General features: G+C 39.2%; 1 protein-coding gene across 1 annotated transcript; it reads right to left on the bottom strand.

Moving 5' to 3' along the window:
• Window positions 1-1,475: 1,475 nt before the first annotated feature.
• On the bottom strand, window positions 1,476-20,596 carry LOC117492557 (myosin heavy chain, fast skeletal muscle-like). The gene is made up of 39 exons (XM_034142863.1): window positions 20,393-20,596; window positions 19,329-19,472; window positions 19,086-19,242; window positions 17,778-17,805; window positions 17,578-17,689; window positions 17,415-17,507; window positions 17,220-17,283; window positions 16,913-17,011; window positions 16,722-16,825; window positions 16,175-16,313; window positions 15,970-16,088; window positions 15,707-15,856; window positions 15,444-15,614; window positions 14,599-14,908; window positions 13,705-13,793; window positions 13,540-13,627; window positions 13,305-13,422; window positions 13,096-13,219; window positions 11,860-11,996; window positions 11,527-11,782; window positions 11,198-11,440; window positions 10,453-10,629; window positions 10,231-10,376; window positions 9,563-9,653; window positions 9,089-9,478; window positions 7,861-7,987; window positions 7,432-7,550; window positions 7,152-7,348; window positions 6,519-6,702; window positions 5,844-6,009; window positions 5,637-5,761; window positions 4,631-4,939; window positions 4,339-4,542; window positions 4,094-4,219; window positions 3,336-3,506; window positions 2,889-2,993; window positions 2,706-2,801; window positions 2,082-2,216; window positions 1,476-1,546 (listed from the first exon to the last, which is right to left on the bottom strand). The coding sequence occupies exons 1-39, from the start codon at window positions 20,594-20,596 to the stop codon at window positions 1,505-1,507; spliced, it is 5,859 nt and encodes a 1,952-aa protein (XP_033998754.1). The 3' UTR covers window positions 1,476-1,504.
• Between the last annotated feature and the right edge of the window lie 1,572 nt (window positions 20,597-22,168).

Here is a 22,168-nt window from a genome sequence, read left to right as displayed (position 1 = left end):
ACATTTGATTGTTATAAAGTATTTTATACTGTGGAATTACTACCTTAAATTAGGTTAAAGATCAGATGACTTCTTCTGCATCTGATTGGATGAGATCTTTTATTTTATTTCTTATACAACCAAGTTTGTTCCATTGAGATTTAAGATCTCTTTCTAATTATTTTGATGTTTATTGTCTGTAGAAAATGACAACATATTGCTGTATTCTCCTTTTATACTTTAGCAGGATTCTGAATGAATGGGTGAAATATTATACTAAAGAGTATTTTTTTTTTTTTTTTAATTGAGGTAAAATGTGTACTTCTTCCACCTTTGATATATATATTTTTAATCATTTGTTAATTCAGGACGTCTCAATTGCATTTTGTTTTTATCAATACAGCAACCTTCCCAGCACAGCAGTGCTTAAAAACGTTTTTGCAATCTTGTTTTACTCATTAGCACTCACTTTTTGAATGTGTCCATTGCATTGTGGATGAAAAACAAGTGTCTTTTCTCCTACCACCACTGGAGGGCGGCAACGCAGGAAATGTTTCACATCCACACATAGTGGCTTTAAATGCTAAATGTAGTTTGCATTGTGGTAGTTGATGTATGTTGCCTTCATTTCAATTAAATAGTAATAAAGGAAATATCCCACGCTTTGATTTATTGTTTTCATCTTGAGAGGCATATCACCATTATTTGTATTATTATCTTTTTTGTTTTCATTGGTCAACGTGAGGGACATACATTTACCTGTCAAGTAACACAGAACACATTGACTTATATTTTTCAAACATGTATTATTGTTCTAAAACTAAAAACGACAGCAATGCTAAGAATACAGAAGGAAACTGATCTATGACGGTTAAGGAAATGGAAAACATTTCAATTGAGATGAGAGGAAATGACTAAATGATGATGGATTTAACCGGAAATAAATCTTATGTGGTGATATATATAAATATATTGGATGAATGCATGGATAAATATTGTTAGTACCTCCATTTAACACTTTAATTTAGGAGTATGCGACATATATGCACAGTAACGTAAGAATCACCGTATGTTGTCAGTTTATATTTTTATGGTGATTTAATATTTAGTTTTCCAAAATAATCAGGTTATTGCAAACTGTGATGGAGTGAGCCTCGAGCTAAATAATAATATATCATTAATAAATTAGTCATATTAGTTGTCTTTCTTTTTTTTATTCTCAAATCAACAATAAATGTTGATTTTTCAACACGGGAGATATAATGTAATTTTATTAAATGTTTTAAGACACATTGTAGCAACAGTTCATGTTTTACTCTACAGTATATCAATACTGGATTTGATGTTGAGGAGGTCATTTAATATTAATGACAGTTTTGACTCAATTGGCAGGTGATTGTTAATTTATTTTAGCAATATTTACTGATTTAGTTAAGAGTTGACATATTATGGTGTTAAACTTTACACATTCATATTATTATATCTCATTTATTTCTGTCATGCACATTAGTTATCCGCTGGAGAGTTAAAGTCCAACATTCAGCTTCTCGCCCTGCTCTTCTTGTGCCTGCAAATGATGCAAAAACAGTGTCTATTAATATGACGTTTTATTAAGTAATTTATAAAAAGGTGGAATTTCTATTCTTTGACCCTAGATTACTTCTTATTTTGCATATTTGGGGACCACAATTGATTTATGATAATGTATTTTTTCTTGATAACTCAATTGTTTACCGTGGTCTTAAATGTGACTTTACATGGTGATCTTGGTCCAAGGTTGTGATGCAGAATAAATATGTGAATTACAACTCTGACTTTGTGTTGTATGTAAGAGACACATACTTTTAAAAATATCAAAATTCACATTTGTCCTCCTTCTCTTCTTTCAATTTTCCAAATCTGTCAGCCCAGCTGTTATTATAGTTTAACAAACATTATTATTTCATTTTAACTTTTGAATTACCTCTATAAGTTGTCTTTTTCTTTCAACCGTTTGACAAAGGTAGCCTGTGGTCCTATCAACTCCTCAATAACCCAGTTACCCCTCTCAAAGAAACAGCTTATTATAAGTATTTACTGTACATGTAAGAGTCCCTCAGTACCTTGTTCCCGATCTCCCGGCTCTTTGCTCGCATCTTATTGGACAGAGACTCGGCCACGTCCGCTCTCTCCTCGGCCGCCTCCACGTCGTGCTGAACTTTCCTGTATCTGGCCAGGTGACTGTTACTCTGCTCCTCCTGGAATATATGAAGAGTATTGATAAGTGGTGGAAGAAGTATTCTCATCATTTACTGATGTATAAGTACTAGTACTGCACTGTGGAACTTCTTTGAGAGTAACAGGCCTTCATTCAAAACCTTATTCCTGTTATAATGACTTTCTATAAATATTAAGGAACTAAGACTTAAGTCTATTCTTGTTGAATCAAGACTTTATTTGTGGAATATAAAATGTTTTACCTGAAAAGTTATTGCTTTATTTTCAATAAATTAAAACTTTATTATCGATACCTAATGACTTTATTATTATAAAATGATGACTTAACCCTAAAAAATGACTACTTCTCAGAGAAAACAGATGTGTCTTTAGAATTTGTAGAAATAACATTATATAAGAAAAGTCTATCTACAGGAGGATCAATATTTGATATCATCTTTAAACGTTAATAACATCTCCAGTGGTGAGGCAATTACTGAAAATGTTTCTGCAAATCTTGATTCACTCACAGCTTCTTCCGCGTTCTGTTTGTAGGCCTTCATCTTGTTCTGCAGCTTGTCCACCAAGTCCTGCAGTCGAGTGTTGTTTTTCTTGTCTTCCTCACACTGAAACAAGTACAGGTATATTTGTACAACATTAATATGGAGGTGAAATGCTTCAATAAAAGATAAGGAGAAACAGAGTTTCTGTACCTGATAGCTCATCTCTTTGACTTTCCTCTCGTATTTACGGACTCCCTGCACGGCCTCCGTCAAACGTTTCTGCTCAGCTTCCAGCTCGCTCTCCAGCTCACGGACCTGGACAGCGAGAGATCCAATGATTTTCCAGGGTTTTATTTAGACTTCTGTCTAGGGACTTTAGTTGACGGCTTTATGGACAACTACACAGAAACATACAGTATTCTTGATGGATTGGCCTTTTGTTCTTAGTCACACTGCAATCCATCGAACATTTAAATGACTTTGACAGGGTTTTCATTTTGCATAAAAGCACAATTTGTCCTTGAAGAGAGACTGGATATTCTCTGATCTACCATCATGTCCATTTTGGTGCAGATTACAAACCTTAAAACCTTTTTTTATTATTATTATTATTATTTCTATGAATCTCTAACGTGGAAGCAGAAACATGAGACATACCCTTGCTTCCAGTTTCTGGAGCTGTTTCTTCCCGCCCTTCATGGCCAGGTTCTCCGCCTCGTCTAAGCGGTGCTGCAGATCCTTCACCGTCACCTCCAGGTTCTTCTTCATCCTCTCCAGGTGAGCACTGGTGTCCTGCTCCTTCCTCAGCTCCTCCGCCATCATGGCCGCCTACAGGTGCCCGAAGAAGAGCAAAGCATTTATTCAGCACAAGCTCTTTATTTGCTCTATTATAAATACACAAACATAACACAGATAACAAATTATATATCGTACAGGAAGAGACAGAAAACCCACTGATTTATCTTACAGAGAACTCAATATAAATAAAGGAAAAATAATACAACTCTATAGTAATGATGGCAAATTATTAGACCGAAACATAATGAAGAAACTGAAAAGTGTGTGTGTGTGTGTTTTGGGGATTTCAGATTATACACATGATAATTAGTAAAATGAAATATCACATAATAAAAGTAAAGCCTAGACACATCAGCAGAGAAGGGAAATAGCTTACTGAACAGCAGTTAAAAGCACTTTTTGTTAACCTTTTTTGTCAGGCGGGACTTTTTCTTAAATCTAATGGAAATCAACCTCTGCAAGTCAGACATTTAACTAGAACAACATCTAAGAATTTGCTTTAAAGTATGTTTTGAACTGTTCATACAAATGTCCTCCACCTGAAAGTATCCTAAGAATGAAAACAAACATTTGAGAAATGTTCATGAGCTAAATAGTGAGTGTCTGAATGCACTCACATCAGTGATGGCTTTCTTGGCCTTCTCCTCTGCGTTCCTCGCCTCCTGAACGGCTTCCTCTATCTCTCTGTGAAACTGCATTATATCCGCCTCCAGCTTCTTCTTGGTGTTAAGAAGACTGGTGTTCTGCAAAAGATAAAAAGAGACTTAAATCCAGCAGGATCAAAGGTTTTATTCGACCAGTGTAATGCCTGGATATAAAAAGGGGTTTATTCCAATATGTTTGATACTCATAAACCACCTACCTGAGTGTGTAGCAGTCCTGCACGCTCGCTGGCGTCCACCAGCTCCTGCTCAGATATTTTGCGGCTCCGCTCCATTTGATCCACGAGCGCTCGGAGCTCCTCCACCTCGGCCTGCATCAGAGCCGTCCTGCGCTCCATCATGCCCACCTGCTCCTTCATGTCGTCCTGCCCTCTGATGGAATCATCCAGGTGGATCTGGGCGTCCTAGAAATGTGTTTAGATTATGAGCTACCTTACATGCCAAAGCGATTGTCTAAACCGGATCTGTTTTTTGCTTTATATCTTGCTGTACCTTGAGTTGCCCCTGGACGTTCCTCAGCTGTTTCTGTGACTCGGCTGCCTGCCTGTTAGAATGACTCAGCTGGAACTCCATCTCGTTCAGGTCCCCATCCATCTTCTTCTTCACCCTCAGCGTGTCGTTCCTGCTCCGCACCTCGGCGTCCAGAGTGGTCTGCATGGACTCCATCAGTCTCTGGCTATTCCTCCTCAGCTGGTCCATGTCCTCGTCTTTCTCCGCCACCTTCCTGTCCACTTCAGCCTTCACCTGGTACAGCTCAATTTGCGCTTGCAGGAGCTTTGACTCGTCTTGCTCCAGGGAGGCCTTTGAAAAAAACATCAGTTGGTTCTTACACGGGGCTGGGGGAAGTATTTGACTCTTTTATATACTGTTGGTCAGTTGGATCTACGGAAATGTATCTTATTCTATAACATTGTCATACGTTTGTAGCTTTGACGCTAGCCCTGTTTTCAGCTTTGTGACGATTCATTACCCAGCTGATCCAAGACATTTTAATTAGTTTAAAATTATTTTCAACACTTCAGTTTATCATAAAATATTTTAAATCATCTGGAGATACTGTACCTGGTTTTCACAGGACATGAAGAGGATAAGAAATGTCAATGTGTAAAGTCAGAAAATAAAGTTTTATATTTTTTTCAAAGTATTATATATATCTTTAAGATGAAGTGAAATCAAGGTAATGAGATGAATTGAATATAATACAATAAAGATATTTCCAATATTTGAAGGAAAACCAGGAAATGTTTACATTTGAGAAGTTGGAACCATTCAGGAATTCAAAGATTATCAAAAATGTGCAAAAATCTTAATTTGTGAAGTAAATAAAACTGACAGATATATGTGTAAAAGTACAATATTTAACTAAGGAATGTAGTTGAGTATAAGAAGAAAGTGGCAAGGACGTTCAAATTCTACTTAAGTAGAAAAACTTAGTTAAATTCCCCCTCTGTACTTCACCAATGCTTGAGACGTATTTAATGTTTGTGATCATTTATACCTCAGCTTCATCCAGAGAAGTCTGCATGTCATATTTCTCCGTCTCCACCTGCTTCTTGAACTTCTCCAACTCGTGGACCGTCTTCCCGCTCTGCCCTATTTGCTCCGTGAAGTCAGAGATCTCCTCTGTGATAAAAACAGAATTAAAAATTTTAAAATGTTCCCAACAACATAAGCTGCTCTTTTCTCACAGTGAGACTTGACTCACGTTGCAGGTTTTTATTCTCCCTCTTCATGGTCTCCAGATGATCCAGCGCTTCTTCGTAGGAGTTCTTCAGTTTGAAGAGTTCGGTGCTCAGAGATCGAGACTCCTTCTGAGCACTCTCCAGCTCCGCCTGGGACTCCTCGTACTTCTGCTTCCACTCGGCCACGATCTGAATTCAGTGAAACATTAGCTGGTAGAAAGTAGTCTTTTGAGAATATAAGATGGATAAATGGATAGTATATATAGAAGATATTTTTTGTCAAAGGTTTATGATAAACAGATACTGCACAACTTGAAAAATAAGGTAGCACCTTCACTTTGAAAGTAGTAAGTATAATTGAAATGTTACTCAAATATTGAAAGAACAATGTCATGAACTTAGATTAGCTAAAGATAAAAAATAAAATAAAAGACAGGAGGGATAAAAAGTTCAGTCTAAATTAAAAATATAAAATGCATTATATGCCCATATTCTATCAATTTAAAGCTTTGAAATCACAAAAAAGTCACTGACAATAAATATTAGGTAAAAGAAAATCCAAAATTCAAATATAAATATACATGCCCAGACTTAAATCCAAATACAGATCCAGAAAACGTGTCTGTACCATACTATTAGTTATTCATTATTAATGATGTGTTTTATGACATTGATGTGGTATTAATAAACGCAAATACCTTGTCGAAGTTCCTCTGCTTCTTGTCCAGGGTGGCTGCCACGCTGTTGGACCGCTCCACGTCCACCATGAGGTCCTCCATCTCGTTCTGGAGTCTCTGCTTGGTTTTCTCCAGAGAGGCACACTTTGAATTCACCGCCTCGATTTGCTCTTCGGCCTCTTGGAGACGCTGAACAAGCTTTTTCCTGTCAAAAATGTAACCACTATGTTTAAAAGTTTAAAAGGCGACATTTGTTATGTACAAACAAAGTGAGTGCTAGAATGCAGCCAATATGACAGATATCAGTGAATTGATGAATGGGTCTGTAATTAAGTCTTGTTTTCCTTGGAAATGTCATAAAACACCAGTGACAAATATAATAAATTACTATTGCAATATATTCAAATAGTCAGTCCGTTTTTAATATATTTAAAAACATATATATGTATTTCCATGTTGTTGCTACACATTGAGACAAATTGAATTTCCCAAACAATGTAAAAAAAGAAAGCCTTGTGGAATTGCAATATAATCAGTAGAAAGAAAATGTACTTTTGAATTAGAAAAATAAAGAAATATACTGTAAATTGAGCTCCTTTAGATCTACCCTATCTCTTAGAGACTGTTTGATGTTTGAGTCTAACTGATGATTACTTGGCCTCCTCCAGCTCCTCGGTGCGTTGGATGGCGTCCGTCTCGTATTTGTTCCTCCACAGCGCCACCTCGCTGTTGGCTTTGGACAGGCAGCGCTGCAGCTCGGCTCTGGCCTCCTGCTCCTCCTCAAACTGCTCCCTCAGGAGGTCGCAATCGTGCCGGGCCGACTGCACGCTGTGAGCCAGAGCGATTTTAGCCTAGAAAGAAAAACAACCAAAAGACATTTAATAAGTAAAAGACGCAAAGTAAAGCAGACAAGTGTTACCAAACCTTTACTGACCTTTGTTTCCTCCTCCACCTGCCTCTTTAACTCGTCGATCATCGTGGTGAATCCCTGCTTTCCTCTGGTCAGCTGCGAGATGAGGCTCTCTCTTTCTTCCATCTGTCGGGAATATTCAGCTAAAAAAACAACATTTCTTTCAATACAAACCAATGGTGTAAGGAAAACAATTACTTTGACCTAAGTACTGCACATAAGTACAACTGAATATAACATTCTCATTAGGTAATAGTTCAGAGAGCTCCAACTCAAACACAACATTAGTGCTTTAAACAGCCTATATTCTTTCAGACTACGTACTTTTACTAAAGTCACTTTATCAATGCAGGACTTTTACTTCACTCTTACATCATAACTGATTTTGTTCACAGTGTGGATCTGAATACTTCCTCTACATCACTTTTATTTTAAAGGAGAAAAATTCCATACCATTCTCAGTTTGGAAACGAGCCCTCTGATTGTTTAGATCGGACATTTGCCGCAAGTTCTCGTCATTCTTTGTCTTTAGCTCCATAAGTTGATCTTCAAGTGAGCGACAGGTCTTCTCCAGGTTCACCTAAAAATGTGTAAAGGTTGTACATTACGCACTGTATTATGTATGTAGGTGAGTATTCGTAATGAGTTACACTTTTGAGGTACTAGTACGTTACTTAGGTTGTTTCGTTTCATGCTCATTTCTACTCCATAAGACGTAAACGCGGATACAAGCGGTCGAGATGGGTTTTCTCCGCAGGCTGGCTGGCGTCTCCCTTAGGGATAAGGTGAGAAGTTCAGTCATCCGGGAGGGACTCGGAGTTGAACCGCTCCTCCTTCGCGTAGAAAGGAGCCAGTTGAGGTGGTTCGGGCACCTAGTAAGGATGCCACCTGGGCGCCTCATAGGGAGGTGTTCCAGGCACGTCCAGCTGGGAGGAGACCGAGGGGTAGACCTAGGACCAGGTGGAGGGATTATATCTCTTCGCTGGCCTGGGAGCGCCTTTGGATCCCCCAGTCAGAGCTGGTTGATGTGGCCAGGGAAAGGAACGTTTGGGGCTCTCTGCTGGAACTGCTACCCCCGCGACCCGACCACGGATAAGCGGGAGAAGATGGATGGATGGATGGATGGACATTTGTCTGACAGCTTTAGTTACTTTTCAGATTACAGTTCGTCATCCTTTCTCTGTACAGTGAAAACCACGTATCCCCAAAGTGTTCATTTTGATAAACTGAAGGAAGAAGTGTTCTTTTATGCATTGCAAACATTTAATTTAAATGAGCATTTCAGTCTTTAAAAATCCTCTTGGATCAGCTGGAAAACACATCATCACAAGGCTGAGGCTATAAGGAGCCACTCCCCACGCCCCTCTGAGAGATATTTGGTTCAAAAAGAACACAATGTTGCTCTAGGAGGAGATTCAGGTGATAAGGTGGGGGGGGGGGTTACCTTGGTTGGTGATTGGCTAATGGTTACACAAGCCAAAAAAACGTTATGACATCATAAAGTGGCCAAAATCTGATCAGCTCATTTTCAGGTTTTTATATAAATGGATCAGGACAAAAAGAGAGCGAATCTTTTGTCCTGAAACTTTCAGAATCTCTTTACACAGAGGGGACACATGTTGATGAATAAAAGACATGAAAAAGTGGATTTTGCATAATAGGTGACCTTTAACAAAATCACCTTAGTTTTGGCGACAGTTTCCATATTAACGGACAAATCGTCGATCTCCATCTTCATCTCACTCTTCTCCTTCTCCAGCTTCTGTTTGATCCTCTGGAGGTTGTCGTTCTGCTCTCCCTGCTCGGCCATGCTGTCCGCCTGCTTCTTGCGCAGCGCGGCGGTGGTGGCCTCGTGGTGCAGCGTGGCCTCCTCGAGGTCCCGCCGCAGCTTGATGAACTTTGCCTCCCGCTTCTTGTTCATCTCGATCTGCAGGGCGGTGCCCCCCCCGGCCTCCTCCAGCCTCTCGCTGATCTCCTCCAGCTCCCTCAAGAGATCGGACCTCTGCTTCTCAATCTTCGCCCGGACAGCTCGCTCGGCCTCGACTTCTTCTTCCAGCTCTTCAATACGAGCCTTAAAATAAAGAAATACAGCATGCATACCGTTAGGGTAGTTATCAGTCAAATGAATGCATTACTTTTATGTGAGTTTTATTACATGGAGCTCCTTCATCTTCTTCTGAAGCTGGTTATTAATCGTTTGCTCGTCTGCAATTTTGCTGAGCAGCTGGTTGTTTTCAAACTCTTTTCTGCAAGGAAAAGAAGATATGAGATGTCCTCAATCAAATCCAATTATATTTATATACAGCCTGTAGCAGCCAAAATCATAATGAAATAAAACAGATACCGGTAATTAACTCAAAATAAAACTGCCGCTGAGGCACCAGTTGGAGAATCTTACACAGGGGTAAATGATACAAGACCGGGCAAGAGTCGTTTTGTTCCCTTTATTTCCATGATCCAATATAATTAAACAAAAGTACAATTAACGGTTTTCCATTATTCCTTTCCTGAAGCCTTACCTATGCGCAAAAATGACCTATGCGGCTTAAACAACATGTGTGAATGTAGCTTAAGCCAGCATACAATACAAACTAGGGGCTGACTCAGGCTTGCCTTGAACCAGCCTCTTGTTATAAACTTTATCATGCGTTGCCTTTCATTTAGATGACGCTTTTATCCACCATGAGACTATCATTTCACAGTTTTATTTATTCTAATGGCCAAGGCGCAGTCGTTTTTGAAGAGGAAGGTCTCTAGCAGACTCTTAAATGTGAAGGTGTCTGCCTCTCAAACACAAACTGGGAGCTGTCAGTTTTAACTCACTTCTTAATCTTCTCCTCAGATTGTTGTTTGTCATTTTCCAGGTCCATCAGGGATTCTTGAGTAATTTTCAGATCCTCCTCGAGCTTCCTCTTGCCTCTCTCCAGGTCCATGCGGACCTTCTTTTCTTGCTCCAGTGAACCCTCCAGCTTTGAAGTAAATTGTACAAAGTTAATTAAGATATCTAGTAACACCGTAATTGTATTATTGTCTACAATAACTCACATCATCCACTTGCTGCTCCAGCTTAGCTTTAGCTTTGGTCAGAGAGTTGACTGTGTCTTCCTCTGCCTGAAGATCATCCAGTGCTTTTTTATGAGCCTCCTGAAGAGCTCTCTTCTCTTTGGTCAGTTTGCCAATGTTTTCCTCCTGACCAGCCAGCTCCTCCACCAGGTTTTTAACCTGCAATAGTACGCATTAAATATGAAGAATAAACATGAATTACGCAGCACTCAAATTTCTCCCAATGCCAGAGAATAACAAGTGTAATCATGAAAAATAGGGCTTAGTAAAAAGAATATCATTTTAAAAACAGTCTTGACCACTAATGTATGGCCTTTTGAATGTTGTAAAGGTGAAAAGGTTAAATGTGTATCTTTAATCTAAATGTGGTTGCATCTATAACAAATAATAACTATGTATAATAACAACAAAATAAATAACACACTGTAAAAGATACTTATTAAAAGTATAACCTGAATAACATTTCATTTTTAAATAGCTGTAACTATTATCAGCTGAATGTAGTTTAATGAAACAAATTCATTATTATTACAATGTAAACTCTCTTTGTACCAGTGTTTTGTTGTTGTAAAGGGGTTATCTGCAAAAATACTTGGTAGCTCTGTCTTCACAAAAATCCCATCTGTTGTCACAACGATACATTTCTATAGAAATGCAACGTTTTTCAGAGATACTCGGCTCCATATAAGGAGATATTCCATCAAACATTACCAGAGAAATCCCAAACCTTGTTCTCTGCGGCATGTTTCTCCTTCTCCACTTTAGCCAGAGTCAACTCCAGGTCGTCAATGTCCTTCTTGAGTTCAGAGCATTCGTCTTCGAGCTTCCGCTTCTTGGCGGTCAGCTCAGCGTTCATCTCGTCCTCGTCCTCCAGTCTCTCGGTCACCTCTTTGAGTTTGGCCTCCAGCTGGATTTTGCTTTTGATCAAGCCTTCGCATCTCTCCTCTGCATCGCAAATATTTTCTGAGTCCTTGGAAAAATAAAGAATAACGGTTAAATTTGATTGTTGAGATGATTTGATGGAGATCAGTGGCTTTTACTTGCGTTGACACTCACAGATTGTAATTGCAGAAGGAGGTTATTTTTCTCCTGCAAAAGAGAAACCATCTCCTCTTCCAGGTCCTTTCTCTTGGTCTCCGACTTTACGAGGTCATCTTTGTGTTTGACAAAGTCCTCTTTCATGTTCACCATCTCCTTTTTGGTCCCTGCACTCTTTAGAAGCGGCTTGATTTTAAAGAACAGCTTCATCCACGGCCAGTGTTTCACATTCATGAACGAGCGCAAGTTATACTGCAGAATCCAGACGCAGTCTCTGTAAGATAATAGTTTTTAGTCGTTTTGGTTTGATTACTGTCATTGTAAAAGAGCATTTTATGGTGTTGACCTTACTTTTGAGCAATTAGGTTAGAGATTTCTTTTCTCATGAGATACCCACGACACACTGCTTGAGTCTGGGTCACGAGAGAGACCAGCTTTTCATCTCGCAGCTCCTCCAGAGTGCCGAGTAAGCCCGCTTTAAAGAAGACCTGCAACAATAGAGTGTAGTAATGTGCCATCAGTCCATTAAACGCAATGAATAGGCGTCATGCAGAAAACAATATAAGAACCAATGTCCACTTATTTCTGATCCTATCTACAATATATTTTTGTTTTGTCAGAAGAATCCATTGATTTCTTGGACTCACCAATGATTTCCTATTTTTACTCTTATAGTTAAAGGTCCCATGTCATGGCCATTTCTACTGATCATAATTCCATTGTTGAGGTCTACTAAAATAGATTTATACTGTGCAATTTTCCAAACTCACATTGGTTTCTCATACAGCATCTCTGTAAAGTATGTGTATTCACCGGTATTCACTCTCTGTCCTAAACAGCTTGTTGGAGCTCCTGCCCCCCCCCCCCTCCCTGTGAGCCCAGTGTGCTCTGATTGGTCGGGACGTTGCGAGGCTCGCTGCTCAGTGAGCTGGCTTACTGGTGTGGTTTCCGGGTCGGCGATACAGCGAGACAGCGCGAAACTCATCCTGAGCACACAAACACTCACAGCTGAAGTAAAAACAATATGTGTGGCTTGATATTGAGTAAGAAAAAGGTTTATAAACGCTGTGAAAATGGGTCTGCAGAGAGCATTTTTCGTCTATTACCAACCAGGGAGCTCTATGCAAGTCAATGGGACTCCCTGTTAGTTGAAAATGTACGCTAAAAGTCCCCCCACTGCGTTTGATAGTGACGCCAAGGGATCCTGGTGTGTGAGGAGCTCCGCAGATTGGTCCATTTTGGTTCCGGGAACCACATGACGTCATGCGGTTCCCGGAAGAAACAAATGGAAAAAGAGAAATCTCCAACCAGGCGTTCTGGGGCAGCATAGACAGGTATTTTCTGTGTTAGAGTTTTACTCGCTACAGGGTGAACTTTGAGGGTTTTTGACTCTGCAGACCGTTTACATGCATAAAAACCTTCATAACACACAAGGGGACGGGTAATAACCGGAAAAGCATGATATGGGACCTTTAAGAGAAAATGCTGTGGTTGAGAGAAATGTTACCAAAATAAGGGAAAAAATCTTTTTTTACAGTCCACAAATTGTTTGTCTAATGTTAACCTTATGAAGCATCTGACACGTACCTTTGTAGCCCCAAATCTGTACTGAGTGTGGTCAACGTCAATTGAACCAAGAAGCTTCTCAGAAGCCTTCTTTCCGTCAATGAACTGTCCCTCGGGAAAGGCACTGGCATTCAGGATTTTGTATCTGTTCAAAATTGGATAAAATGTATATTTCAGAAACTGTATTTGTTTTCCTTATGTTGTTCTTTCAGGTAGAAATCGATGCTGACCTCTGCTTGAAGTCAGCATAAATGATCCTGCTGGGGAATCCCTTCCTGCAGATCCTGATACCCTCCAGAACGCCGTTACAGCGCAACTGGTGGATGACCAGATGATTGTCCGTGATACCTACAATGAAATGGACATTACACTAGGAGCATATTTCAATATCATGGTTTTCATTTTTCAGTGTACCAAACAACAGCCTTGGAATTTGTGGATATGCAATTTCTTGAAAATCTGTACCTGGTGTTTTAACCTCATTTGGAATCAGGCAACGCACAAAGTGAGGATGGGTGCTCCTCAAGTTGGTCATGAGTTTTCCGAGATTTTCCTACAGTAGATCAATGGTCATTAGATCTTAACCGAACAAGAAAGTTGTATCAGGACAGTGTTTTATAAATGTTGTACCCTGAAAACAGCAGACACCGTCTGAAATGAGCCACCCTTCTTCTTTGCACCTTTCTTTGCAGTTTTGCCGCCAGCATCTCCACCTGATTCTACAAAGAAGACAGAAGATTTTGTTGGCATACGCTTTCACACCAAGTGCTTTGCCGTACTTAGTTCCCAGCACTTAGTTCCCAGCACTTAGTTCCCAGCACTTAGTTCCCTCATGGAACTAAAGAGCAGATCGCGTTCACACCGGAATAAGTCCCTGAGGGAAGATTACGCAAATGAAGCCGCTGACGTCACTTCTTCTTCTTCTGCTTTGGGTTTACTGGCAGGCCGCAAACAACTTCACGGCGTATACTGCCACCCGAAGTCCCCGGCCGGAAGTCCCCGGAGTTGGGGACTGGCTTCAGTACTTCCGAGTACTGAAGCCTTCCGAGTAAATCGACAGAACGCCGACACCTCCTCATCACCACCGCACCCATGTTTTTTGTTGTGTTGCCATAAGTTAGTCTCTCTCCGTTGGTGCGCTGGGCTAATGCTAATGCTAATAATGCTAATGCCAGCAAATACAATGGCGGCTTCACAAAACTTTTCAGAGTTTTACGGGCCGTGGTTTGCAATTCGCCCAGCCAATCAGAAATTGGAACTTTTTTCTCCCCAGGAAAGTACCTGCTCTCTAGCAGGGACTGAAAAGGGGGGAAAAGTTCTCATGAACTAAGTTCTCTTTTTGGTGTGAACGCAAAATCCCAGGAACCAAAAGGGAAAAGTAGCCTACGGGGAAAAGTACTCCGGTGTGAAAGCGCCTGTATGAAACCCAGAGGTTGTTAGAGGTGTTGTTCAAATAATTGCCACCTCAGAGTCCCACTTGTCTTTATTAAGACTTAAGTTTCTGTCTTTCTGCAAATGTTGTACCTGCATCAGTGGCAGAAAACGAAGCATACAAGTAAGATAGCAATTTCATTGATGACTTCTCGTAAAGCTGCACCACAGACTCATTCAGAGGGTCTTTGTTCTTCTCCAGCCAGCCGGTGATGTTGTAGTCCACGGTGCCGGCGTAGTGCAGCAGAGTAAAGTGAGCCTCAGGCTTGCCTTTGACAACCTTTGGCTTTTGGAAAGCAATGTTTTTTCCTAGATGCTGGTCGTAGAGTTTGTTCTTAAAAGAAGTGTCTGATGCCTTGGGGAACATACACTCCTCTTCAAGGATGGAGAAGATGCCCATTGGCTGTTGAAGGAACCACAGACATACATTAATCATGGTGCCTAAAGGGAGAAAATGGTATGGTAGAATGGACATAACCATTCAAATTAACTTAGCAGGATGGTTAAAGCGGCCATCTCTATGTATACCGTTGACATTGCGACCGTTGTAGTGGTCATACTTCTGTAAACTATCACCCCCTACAGATGGCTGCAGACTAACTATGGTGAGGTTTGGAAGTAACAACATAAACAGGCTTTGGAGAAGTAGCTAGCTAGCTAGTAACTAGCAGATAGCTTGCTAGTCAGCTACCATAGCTTGCTAATTCTTCTATGCTTTGATTCTATTCTGGTTGTAGAAAATTAGTTCCACACTTTTCCCAGTGAGGTGCAACCAAGCTTATGTCCTAACTGAGGTGTGTTGTCACCATTACAACTTAACAACAATGGCTATTTGCTTTTGTACTAGTCAGATAACCACAGATCCAGTTCAAGGACAATTCTTATACTTTTCTATATAAATAAAATAGATAAACTAATGTGTGTTATATAAATCTTACCCTTTCAATTAGCTCAATGCAGGCCGCCAAGTCCATACCAAAGTCAATGAACTCCCAGTCAATCCCTTCTTTCTTGTACTCCTCTTGCTCCAACACAAACATGTTGTGGTTGAAAAACTGTTGCAGCTTCTCGTTGGTGAAGTTGATGCAGATTTGCTCCATGCTGTTGTACTAAAGACAAGTATTAACACATGACATATCAAAATAAAACTGAGAATCATCACCATCAACTGACCAAAATAAACCTAATTGTCCAAACTCACATCAAATATTTCAAATCCAGCGATGTCCAACACCCCAATGAAGAACTGCCTTGGTTGCTTTGTGTCAAGCATCTCATTGATGCGTATCACCATCCATAAGAACATCTTCTCATAGATAGACTTGGCCAGGGCACCAACTGCATTGGTGACCTACAAAGGAGATTTTGAGGATGAATGTTTTGCCAACACAAAATGTGTATTTTTAGGCAAATTTGGTAATGACCTATTTATCTATATCCTGTATATTGGAACTCTCACAGTACCTGGGGGACTGTCTGGCCTTTGGTGACATATTCATTCCCCACTTTCACTCTGGGGTTGCAAAGACCCTTCAACAGGTCAGCAGAGTTCAGAGCCATGAGGAAAGCCACTTTGTCTGCCACTGAGACAACACATGTGTTTGTATTAATACCTGCATGTTTTCATTATGAACAAATAAACTACTACAACTAAATTGAGAAGTCTTACCCTCGGTGCCGTCGGGCTCCGCCTGCTCCTCCCGCTGCTTTTGCTTGAACTTCATGTTCCCATAGTGCAGCACTGCGCCGGTCAGCTTGTAGATGGATAATTTCTCATCGTGGGTGAAGCCCAACACATCAGTGGCAGTCTGTTAAACAGAGTATTAGGGTGGAACATTTTTTTTTTATCTTCCTAAATGACCACCGTCAGAACAGGAAACAGTGTTGACGACTTTTATATGCACTGGCGTATAAAAGCCGTAATTTTAAGCAAGTTTTCTGTATTCTATTAGCTCCTATTTGAGTTGAATAAATACACTTTATGAACTAGCAAATACAGGAGTACAGCACCAGTAAGACTGCCTTGTTAATTAATCAGAAAAACACTATAAACAAACTTATAATCCCTTAAACAGACAGTGTCTTTCTTTTCACTGTTTCAATTATCACCAAATCTGGTTTGGTTTGAAAAGACCCCATAATTTCACAAAGATAATCGCCAATCACCACACTCTAATGCGTAACCATCTGAAAGTGATAGACAAGAGATAGCTCACATCAGTAGCCACCAGCTCTTCTTTGTCGTCGATGCTGGCCACAGTGATCTGTCCCTGACTGATCATGGGGAAGTCATACGGGTTTGTTGAGATGAGAAGCATTTCTGAACATAGAAACAGAAACTAATTATCATGAATTTATTCAACAAACTGTCTCTTAATCTGATACAGATATAATGTCCTCAGCATACCTATCAGCTCTGGTTTGTGGCCAGTCATTATCTGATAGAAGATGTGGTAGCTCCTCTCTTCAGTCAACTGAAAAGTCACTCTTGACTTCTCAAGCAAATCTATATTGAATGATATAACACATTATTCTTTTAAAACTAAATAAACAAATGAATAGATAAACAAATAAAGTACAACTTGAAATACACTTGGTACCAATTTGGTATCAACTGGTATTGGTATTAGTCTCATCATTTTACACACAATTAAAAGCCCTAACTTTACTTATACATTTTAATGAACATTTTTACAGTGGAAAAACAAACTTACAGGTTTCAATATCCGCAGAAGCAAGTTTTCCTGAGGTTCCAAAGTGAATTCTGATGAATTTACCCTATGAAAGATCATACATTCTTCTGTGAAATTGCCCAGGTGAAAGGTTTATAAAAAAGGCTTTGAGATGAAGGCTATTCTTGGATCTACTGTCGCTTGTTTGAAGCCTCCATTTTGAGAGCTGATACTTACAAATCGTGAGGAGTTGTCATTCCTCACAGTCTTGGCATTCCCAAAAGCCTCCAGCAAAGGGTTCGCTGAAATAATTTGATCTTCCAGCGTCCCCTGGAAGACACAGCCACCTTCATCACATTCCCATTCTATTTTCTATGCTTATATCTTGTTGAGGGATTACCTGTATTTTGCTAGATGAGTGCTCTTTCTTGTCGCCTCCAGCCACTGCGATTGTCGCAAAGTACTGGATGACACGCTTGGTGTTGACAGTCTTCCCTGCACCAGATTCTCCACTGTGAATACAGAACAAAAAATCATCCTGTCTATTTTTTATGGACTGAATTATAAAATACATTTTGACTAATACGCAACAGGACTCACGTGATCAGGACAGACTGGTTCTCACGATCTGTTGATGATAAATCTTAATGTCAGTGACAATATGACTTAAAGGCCCTGTCATTATGAGCAATGGGATCCTTTATAAACACTGTTATACAGCTGTGAGGGATTTCATTATATCTTTAGTACCACTATGTTAACCCATAAGGACCCACCGTGACACAGGTGTTACATGACATTTAAATGTTCTGGAACGTTCCTTATACAGCTTTAGCCTTATTTTTATCTTATGAAGTCCCTAAGTCACACACCCTGAACAGTCTGGTGGGTCATGGGCCAGGTCATGGGATTTTGTGTTCCCATGACAACATGTTCAAGATGTCCATGTGCCAGAACGAGCTACATTTCAGAAGCTTGTTTTCTGTTGCTAAAGGTAAAATTCCAGCCATTTAAGAATTAAAATGCTTACATAACATGTCCTTTATTACATTTAACCTGTTGTGGAAACATGTCTTTATCAGATTGATATCTCAATCAATCTCAATCTTTATTTATTTATATAGCACATTTAAAACAACCTTCAGTTGACCAAAGTGCTGTACAGGCAATAAATATTAAATAACACAATGGGAGTGCAATAATAAAACAATAATTAAAAACATGATAAAAAGCACAATAACTAGAAAAATATTAAAAAAAAAAAAAAAAAACACATACAAATGTAAAAATGTAATGTTCAACTAGTATTAAAAGCCAGTGCAAAGAGGTGGGTTTTTAGCTGAGATTTAAAAAGTTCAATTGACTCAGCAGTCCGGATATGTACTGGGAGGCTGTTCCACAGTTCCACAGTCTTATATGAAACAAATTAGATAAATAACGCTGTGACACTGATGTCACATCGGGACATTAACCTTAAACTTTCACAGTAAACCCGGAGTGACACATATGTCACAATTAGAAATATGATTATGATCTGCTCAGTTAATTTAGCTGGTTCAATGATATTTAGTTAATATATTCTTTATTCTCCAATTCAAAGAATATTCAAACTAATTTAAACCAAAAATCATCCTCATTAATTCAGTTATAAATAAGAGTTACTTTACTATTAACGCCCAATGTGACATATATGTCACTTTTCAGATCTTTGGCACTATGAGGGGTTACTTGTCAGAAATGTGTTCTATGTGGTCTATTTCGTTTAAATTATGTTCCCCTAATTTCCCCAAAAGTAGAAATGGGTCCGGGTTCTTATGTTCAACATTAAAGGTCATCATTATGTTATAACAAAGACTCAAAGCTCTGTTATTCTGTGAGAGGCTCTAATATTTCCTCCCTCTTTCTTACCTGTAAGCATATTTTGATATGCATTATCAGAGACGGAGAAAATATGTGGCGGGGCCTCCATGCGCTTCTTCCCTCTGTAGGCCGAGACCACCTTTGGGTCGTACACCGGCAGCCACTTGTAGGGATTTACAGTGACACAGAAGAGCCCAGAGTACGTCTGCAGGTGGAAATAAACAGTGTGTGAGGTAAGAGAGTTCAGAGAATCAAATACAAAATTGTGAGAAAGTCCCTTTCATTACTGACATAAATCATCCACGCTGCATAACGATCTTTGAGGTTAAACAGCACAGAGGGCTCGTTGAGGTAGGTCATCATGGCCATGTCCTCCATCTTGTCATACTTTGGGGGATTCATAGCATGGCAATCTTCCTCCTTGACTGTTACAATCTGGAAAATAAAGTGAGAAGAGGAGATGGAATTATATTTATTGAACAAAAGAGGATATTCCTGCTGCAGAAGCTTTAGATCACATTAAGAAAAGTATCTTTGGCTTCTACAAAGTTCACCATGGTACAGAATGATACATAACACCATTTAAAACATTCAAATATACAGTATACAAAAGTGGAAATGGGCATGTAGCGAAAATGTTGTAAAGCTAAATAACTAGCAGGATTCAGGAGAACCAATTATATCAAATTAATTTAAATATAAATGTATACTTTGCTACATTTCAACAGACTTCAGACTCTACAGTATGGGTTTTAACTAATACAATACAAACATCACTTTAAAATGAAGAACACTTGTGGTGATTGGCTGCAATCAAAACCATAAAGCTATTAACCAATAAACAATTGTATTTTCTAGGTCAGAGTAAAACAAGTATAACAGTAAATGCAGGGATTGTTTGACTGGATAAGTTGTAACTACTTGGCACTGATTGGGACAACCCAGACCTAATAATCCTGCTACAGTGGCTTGTTTAAAGGCACATTTTCTGAATACAAGCTACTGTATGTGCATTACTTTATGGATTGAGCAGGTCCATGCTTTCACAGTATGTATAGAGCACCTACAACAGCATTATGATACAAAATAGACATGTATATCTAATTTTCTCAAATATAGGACCTTTAACATAAAAAATTGAAAAAAGTCAAGCTCCAACCAGTTGAGGCTGAAAGTCCCACACATGGCATATTTTTCACAAATCATATAATCTTCTTGCTACGCTAACCAGTTTTAAAGCGTGCTGAAGTGTGTTTTACATACATTCCAGGCAGCTGCTGTTTAAATTAGAATTTCTGTATGATAAATGTAAAGTTTCAAATGATGTTTGCGCATTAATTCCGTTAGACATGTACCTCGTCAGCTTCAGTTTTCACGGTGACTTGGTCACCTTCTCTGTTCTGGATGACACCCTTGATGTACAGCTGCTTGGGCTCGGGCACAAAGCAAGCCGTTCTGGCATCAAACGGGCGGTTCTGCGCCTCAATTCTCTCCTTCTCAGGTTTGCGGAGAAAGACGGATGCAGGCCCAAATTGGGCCATCTCAGCATCCGAGCTCATGTTGCTACCTGGAGATTTTTAAAAAGCAAAAAGTGAGTTATTGCAATCAATTAAATAAACCAAAATAATTATTTATCTAATGTGTTACTTACCGGGTTAACAGGACCCAGTAGAGTTGTATCAGAGCCAACAATGTTGACAGATGCCACAGGGGGAAATTATAGACCAATTGTCAGTGAATGGCAGGATGCTAAGTGAACACCAGCGGGAGGTTGAGTCTCCTTTTATCAAGACGAATGTGCTGCTGAAGCAAACCGGATGCTCCCAACTTGGCAATGTCACTCATGTCACATTATCGATCTCTGCTCTACACTTAAATATGGCACAGGATCTTGTAGTGGTAATAGGAACATGTCAGTGGCGGCAGGTGATAATCCTCAAGCACTATTTTTACATGCCTTTCATACTGTCAAGAACTGTCATTAGCTACTTAACGTCTATGTGTTTACTGACTACTTAGCTTTTTAATGACTGATGAGCTTCTTCATCAATGTGTTTGATGTCAAATTTGGATTTAGTGATGTAAATGTTTCATTGTTTATTTATGGGTATAAACCAGACGTAACTTAGTCTCCCTGATGCATCATGACCTTCACCACCTGCTCATTCACCTCCAGGGCACCTTGCTGAGATTAAATGGATCAAAAAGCAGACAGTTGTCAGTACAATGTCGACATAGCTTTTAAGGAATGTCTCATGAAGAATGAACTTTTATCCACAAAAATCTGTTATTTCTTTTGGGGGAACTCTATTGAACTCTACTCTACTTCATTTCAAAAGTGTAATAGTTATTAATATCTAATTAGGGATGATAATTCATCATACACATTATCAAGTTCTGAAGGTTAAGTACTTCACTTCTCTGACATAACATGCAACTCATAATTCTACAAGCAGACACTGCTCATTATTATCACTAGCTACACCTGCACGGCAGTTGGTCAATGGAACAAAAGGGAACCTTTTTTTTCTTCTATTTTAGTAGTGGTTTTCTTAAATTGCATTTTGTATATCCTAAATCTTGAGACTCTCTGTGATCCACTGATATCACTCAATAAGACACCATTTACTGAAATATATGTATAAGAATAGGGTAATAAATGTTGAAGCAAAATATTTCCAACAAATAGGATTTCTTTATTTTTCATCAAAACAAGAGCCACAAAGAAAAACATGCATCAAGGTTTGAGGATAGCTTAAAACTGTCTAGATTATTTTACATTCTTTCTATTAAAAATGTTTTCAGTATCCAAAACAAAGAAATAGAAGAAAAAGTGGTTCATCATTATAACGATTATATAACAAATATATTAATGAAGTGTATATGTTAAAACGTGTAAAAAGAGAACAGAAATGGGCCAAGAATGGGACCCTGTGGCACACCACCAATTACAAAGGCCAGATGAAGATAATGAAGATTACATCCTGATGTGACATTCATTTACTACAAATGCTCTTTTTTTCTTATGCATTTTGAATTGTATTCCTTTTATAATTATTCAAACCATAAGTAATTTTTCTGCAACATTTCTTAAGCCATGTATTCAATGCCAAAGTTAGAGGCAGCCAGCC

This window comes from Trematomus bernacchii, unplaced genomic scaffold (genome assembly GCF_902827165.1).
Source record: "Trematomus bernacchii unplaced genomic scaffold, fTreBer1.1, whole genome shotgun sequence".
In the NCBI taxonomy this organism is placed as follows: Eukaryota; Metazoa; Chordata; class Actinopteri; order Perciformes; family Nototheniidae; genus Trematomus; species Trematomus bernacchii.
This window is presented reverse-complemented; position numbering and strand designations above follow the sequence as displayed.